The sequence below is a fragment of the Trachurus japonicus genome, chromosome 6 (assembly GCF_045865225.1).
Source record: "Trachurus japonicus isolate A0001 chromosome 6, Traja_1.0".
NCBI classification, from domain to species: Eukaryota; Metazoa; Chordata; class Actinopteri; order Carangiformes; family Carangidae; genus Trachurus; species Trachurus japonicus.
In genome coordinates, this window is record NC_140912.1 from 14,771,434 (window position 1) to 14,777,881 (window position 6,448).

Below are 6,448 nucleotides of genomic sequence, written 5' to 3' on the forward strand. Positions count from 1 at the left end.
CTACGGGTAAGTGAGAAAATATATTTAAACTGCCCCTTTAAGAGGATAATATTGATATTCACTCAAGATGTAAGAGAAGAAAAAATATGTGTCTGGTGATTTTAGTCCATATGAAGTGACATTAAAGCCAAGTCAATGAAATGTTGTTGAGTTTAGTGTTGAAGAGCAAACCATGGCCATTGTTTTGATATTTTTGCCTGCACGTCTGTGTGCATTTGTCTCACTGGTGGTAATTCAGCTACACAGAGCTGAATTCACCAGGTTAATTCAATCATGATGCTCATGCACTGTACTCATCCACTGCAGTGATGGCTCTCATGGCATTGGGTGACACCAGGTTGCCTGGTTATATGTCTGTGTGCATGTATGCGAAACTCATCCTGAGCATCATCTCTGTGCTTTATAACAGTGGACGAGTGGCAAAAGAGGTGATGGAGCAGAGTGCCAAAATCAAACGCGAACCTCCAGAAATACACAGGTAGAGTTGTATGTGAACTCAGGAGAGGTCAGAATGCTCTCGATAAGATTTTCTTTCTTTGTGTTTATTTTTCCTCCATTTTCTTAGGCACCAAGCTACTGTAGATGTCTTTATATCAGCAGCACCTACTCGCTGCAGCATGACGTCCACTCGGTGCTGTTTCTCAGTGCAGTGATGTTTGTGCCTTTGTGTCTGTGTTTGTCTCTGCAGGGCTGGCCTTGTGCCCAGCAGAAGTTGTCCATCCATCACGCACGGACCTCGCCTCAGCAGTGTACCGCGCACACGTCGGAGAGCTGTGCACATATCTATCATGGAGGGTAAGAACTGAGATCAAGAAATGATAAATCACATATTGGCCGTGAAAATGTGTGATACGCCAGGTGGAAAAGGTGGGTTTTCACACCACGGGTCAGTGGGGCTGAGGGAGAAGAAAAGTGACCTGATTTCACTAAGGGCGGTGTTTAAAGTACTCTTTAGAGTGAGTGTAGTGTTGTTTACATACCAACCTCATCCACTAAAACGTGTAAGTCGTAGTTGATGTTGGCATTCAAGAGGCAGTTCAGAGTTTCCCTCCTCAGATACTCTCATGAATCATTTGTTACCGCAACAATAAACCAGTTGACACACAGAATGTTAAATGGATCAGAGAGCAATTAGTCCTGTGTGAGAACTCTTCCCCTACCACAAGAAAACACGCACACACCCTCTCTCTGTGTCTCTCACACACACACACACACACTCTTGCTGTAACCAGAGCCATTTGGCCCATTTCATGCTTACAGCATTGGTGGGGCATGCTGCATGTGTGTGCGTCAGTCAGCCCACTCCAAACTCAACAGAGTTCTTCTGAGTTGTGTGTGTGTGTGTGTGTGTGTGTGTGTGTGTGTGTGTGTGTGTTTGAATGTAAGTTTAGGCAACACAAAAGCAGCTAAAGTCACATATTCATACCACCTGCAGGCTCCAGGTGGTCTCGGTGGCTCTGACAGACAGTTTTGCGTGGACCTGGTGGAGCATAAGCAATGAGTTCCTTTGATTTGGTCTTTCGGTGCCACAACTCTGTGTACACTGAAATAAACAGAGGTCAGTAGCAGGTGCACTGTACACTGTATACTGAGGGTCCCATGCTGTGGGTTCACAAGAGCCATGAGAGCTTCCTACCCCCAGTGTGTGCTGACTGGGTCCCTTACGGTGGTATTAATACCCTGGCTGAAAATAGCCTGGTCCTTCTACTCCATGTATGTCACTGGCCTGGGTGGGGCCAAACCAGGCCAGGCCAATGCTGAGGATCTTTGCACTGCTGCCGAAACCCACCGTTACACCTCACACTCCACAAACTGCAACCGAGGCAGAACACCTTCAACCTAACACACACACACACACTCACTCACACACACAGTGAGACTGTGGCCTGGACTCCGGGACTGGGACCATAACAACAGGATAAACACGCGCATGCAGCTGCAGCCATGGTGAAGTGTCTGATCCGCATCACCACCCGGGTGAACGTCCACCTGCGTATGATCAACCACTGCTACCGGGATGTGAAAGTTCGCGTGCTGAGCCTGGGGCCGCGCATGCTGGGCAAGGCCCTGGGCATCCTGCCCCTGTACCCCTCTCTGATGGGGCCGCAGGAGTCTGCCAGTGCTACCCCTCTGCCTAGCACTCCCCTGCCTTACATTCAGACCAGCCCACCTTCAGGTAAACTCATCACCGAGCCAGCCAGAAGTGTGCTTTACATGGATGTGCCAGGAGCTTTCTCTATTTTAAATCAGTCCTCTGCCTCCTTCATATTGGCAGAGAGGGAGTGACACTATTTCCATGGTCGTCCGTGTGACAGTTTTGATTCGTCTTGCTGCTTTTGTCGAGAGAATTTTGATTTAGACTGGAGGACTCTGTATGTAGCAGCTATATTTGGTTCCAACCAGTATACAGTATTTTCAGGGTTGCTGTAGGTTCAGTTGGATTATGGATTTCTTTTAGTCGTGCTATAGTATTTCAAATTAAATCTCAAAATGTGGAGAAAAAAAATCAAACATGCTTCAAAGTATCAGATCAACATTGAGTAAAGATGGCTGCTGACATTCATCCAGCCTTCATGCCTCCTTTCTTTCACTTGACAGGAGTCGAGGCTTAGTTCACTGGACATAATCTGTCCTACTTTTCCTGCAGTTTTTTTTTCTTTTAAATATCGCTTTCATGATATTGCCTTCTCATCAAAAGCTGAATTTTAATCCCTTCTCTTTATAGTGAAGGTATAATTTTGCGGCTTTGACACTCTGGAGAATGTGATATCGTCAGCAAAGGGCTCAACTACAGCTCATCTTCACTGACGTGTACACTGTAGAGCGGCTCTCGTGTACTGTACTGTTACTTATCCTGCAGCCTGAAATATGCAGTTGTGCAGAAACAGCAGGAGCAGGCTGATGTTTCCCTTTCATATCACATGAATAAGACCATTGTGGATATTGTGCTTTTGGATATAGGCTTCACATCAGCTGCTGATCATTTAGTACAATGACAGTGCTCCCTCCTGTCTGCCTGACTGTGGGAACAGCACGATCAGGTTTCAGCTCTCAGACCGGAGACGATGTGTCCTGTAACAGACCTCTGCTGGACAGACAAAAGAAGAAACCTCTCAGTACGCTGTGTCTGTGAACGCCACACTCAAATAGTGTATGACTGATAGGGATGGGCGATATGGACTAAAAAATTTATCACGATAATTTCTGCCATTTATCCCGGTAACGATAAAAGTGACGATAAAAAGTACCAATTCACCTGTACTGCAAAACTGTAATGACTCAAATCAAACAAGTTTGAAATGTGAGAACAGATTCAACATTTATTCAAATGCTGGAGCCTCGTTTAGCAACGAGCTCCTCGCTCTCAGCTCCGCCTTCCGCCATGTTTGTTATTGTTCTTCACGTGAGCCAAGAGGTCGGTCTGCACGCAGGTGCCCGTCACCTGAGCTGGGCTGCGAGTGCATGGTTGCACACAACCTCATCAAACGGGAGTAAATCTGAATACAATAAAAGAAAAAGAAAAAGAAAAAACGTAATCAACTGGAATTTATCGTTATTACCGCGATATGACAAATTCTTATCGTGGGGAAATTTTTTGACGGTATACCGCAAACGGTAAAATATCGCCCATTCCTAATGACTGACCACACACAGTAACTGTCAGTGACAGACGGGGCCAGAGGAACTGTGTTTTCAGGTTGTCCATCCATCCTCTTTCTTGTGAACACAATATCTCAGCAACGTCTTGTTGGAATTTATTTTGGAAATTTTGTAGAAATGTTGACTTGGACTCAAGGATGAACTGATTAGATTTCACGCTTTACATACATCATTTTGAATAATTTAGCACAAACGTTTAATAGGATATAATTATATATCCAAATGGTCAAAACTCAACTTCACTGTGGCATCATAACGTTCCTATAGAGTAATATTTCTTTCTTCTGTGTTTCCTCCTTCTTCTTCCTCCCTGAACGCCTCCACCAGGTCTGGAATCTCTACGTGACAGTGCCCACTCTACACCAGTGCGTTCAGTGTCCCACGGCGATTCTTTCATGCCACGGTCCCGCAGCCAGGCCACAGACGCCAGCGACAGGACGGCGATCATCTCGGACGAGGCCTACAGCCCCTCCGACAGCGTCCTGCCCACCCCGGTGGCCGAGCACAGCATGGAGCTGGCCGCCTCACGCCAGATCAACGGGGCGCCGTGCAGCATCGAAGAGGAAAAGGAGTCGGAGGCCGGCACCCCCACGCACGGGGAAGCTGGTGATTTTGGTGCGGACGGTAGATCCGCACAGGAGGGCGCGGGGGGGGACTCGGCCCTCAGCGAGGTGGAACAGGTGAATAAGTTTGTCTTAAGTGTCCTGCGTTTGCTCCTTGTGACCATTGGACTCCTCTTTGTCTTGCTCCTCCTCCTCATCATCCTCACCGAGTCAGACCTTGACATAGCATTTTTACGTGATATCCGCCAGACCCCCGAATTTGAGCAGTTCCATTACGAATACTTTTGTCCCCTCAGGCGGTGGTTTGCCTGCAAGCTCCGCTGGGTGGGCGGGTTGCTCATTAACAAGTGAGAGTGCGGTCGTAGAGTTCGTAAACCTGTTCGGGGGTCTGAGAAGACGGTTAGGACTCCGGAGCGATGGAGGGCAGCCTCGTCCCAACCATGAACCCTGCTTCTCCCATCATCCTCCTGCTGACATACAGCTTGGACCACTCCTGGTAACACCGGGCCAGGATCTCTCTTCCCCACCTCCACTTTGAGTTTACCCCCCCACCCACCCACCAACCACCTCCTCTTTTTGCTTGATTTCTTCTTCTTTTTTTCTACAAAGCCAGAGGACATTTTTGCGTTTTTTTTTTGTTTCTTTTCCAAGTCATTTCAGGTATTTTATTTTTTCAAATAACACAAAGGAAAAAAATTTAAACTGAAATCAAAGAACTGGAGAGTTTTAAACAGTTCCTTTTACAGGAACGGGAGATTTTGTTGCAACAGATGAATGTTGCCTTCATTTATTATTTATCGCTTTTAAACATATATTTGCATAAGAGAGGGCAGCGAGATGATAAGTGGTAATCAAGGAAGTTGATTTGTTAAAGATGAAAAGATTGAAGTGAGTTAGGTTAGAGTCGACAGGCCTTCTGCGGTGACGTACTGTATTATGTGAGGACACGTAGTATATGACCTTTTGATACCGATCCATCCCCGTCAGAAGTCAGAGAAACAAACTACAGATTCACCTCATGAGAACAAACAGAACAAACTGAAGGGAATAAGAGTGAAGGTCCGTGAAACAGGGAACAGACAGGGTGATTACCAAATGCCTTTTTTTCAGAGAACGTCGATGACTGTTAGCAGTTTTGAATTTTGAGGATTGTTTTCAGACACAATTACACCTTAGTATATGATGGCGTACAAAGTAAACTGGTGAAGATCAGAGTTGTTTTTCTAATGTTTTATAAGGATACAGTAAAAATAAACCAGTACCAATAGTGTTATGTGAGCCAGTAGTGTCAGGTGCGGTTAGAGATATATTCATGAAGAGCAAAGATTCACTGGCACCAGTAGATAATAGCCTAGATAGATGTGCAATGCTCATATGGTTTTAATAATTCAGTACTTTTTAATGTGCACATTTGTTCAGTTGTTCTGTTATTTCTCCAATTAATTTGATTTGCATTTTCTCATCAAGTTGAAATTCGATGAATTTCAATTATTTCTTTGTATGAAGAGTTTATGATTTATTTTGGTTTCATACCAACCATGCTCTTAGGTTTATGTATCATACTATATTATTATTATTATTATTATTATTATTACTAGAATAAGAGTAATGATGTACTTTTTGTACAAATTAGTTTGTTTCCTAATATATATTGACAGGTTTTCCATGTATATTTTAACAGAACTGAAATGTTATTTTGTTATTGAAGATTAAATTATACCTTTTTTAGCGCTGTGTTTCAAGTAAGGTCAGAAGCATTCATGGCAATGTGAAAGGGGGGACAAAAAAACAAACAAAACAAAACAAAAAAAAGAAAAGAAAAAAAAAAACAGGGTTTTTATCCAGAACCACTCAACACTGATCACAAGTCTCATCACTCCACCAGCACTGAATTAGCCTTCAACGTACTTGCAGTTTAAAACATGTATTTGTACAGCATAAAATCTGCAGATTTTATTGCACCACTGCAAATACCAAATAATCCAAAAAATACATTTTCACCTTTCATAAGTTTATCATATCTTATTGTATGTGGAGAGTCTGTGTCGAGGCGACTGAGAGCCTGACCGGTATTGGATCTGCACCAAACAGTAGAGACCTAACATCACACTGTAGTGAATTTAAAGAGATGTCAAAACAAAAGTAGAGTTTGAATGATTGACAGATAATTTCCTTGAAAATGCCTTGACAAATCAATATTTGTCATAATTGAGCACAAATGCTAA

The 6,448-nt window shown here is 43.9% G+C and overlaps 1 protein-coding gene across 4 annotated transcripts in view; it reads left to right on the forward strand.

Moving 5' to 3' along the window:
• The window catches only part of frmd5a (FERM domain containing 5a), a 53,858-nt gene extending 47,907 nt beyond the window's left edge, over positions 1–5,951 (forward strand). For 2 of the 4 annotated variants that reach the window (XM_085779174.1, XM_085779173.1), the window contains exons 12-14: positions 410–478; positions 689–795; positions 3,988–5,951. In XM_085779174.1, the coding sequence (XP_085635300.1) occupies positions 410–478; positions 689–795; positions 3,988–4,574 (763 nt within the window). In that variant the 3' untranslated portion in view covers positions 4,575–5,951. The remainder of the gene's footprint in view (positions 1–409; positions 479–688; positions 796–3,987) is intronic. The other 2 variants (XM_085779175.1, XM_085779176.1) reach the window with 1 other exon arrangement.
• The last annotated feature ends 497 nt before the right edge of the window (positions 5,952–6,448 follow it).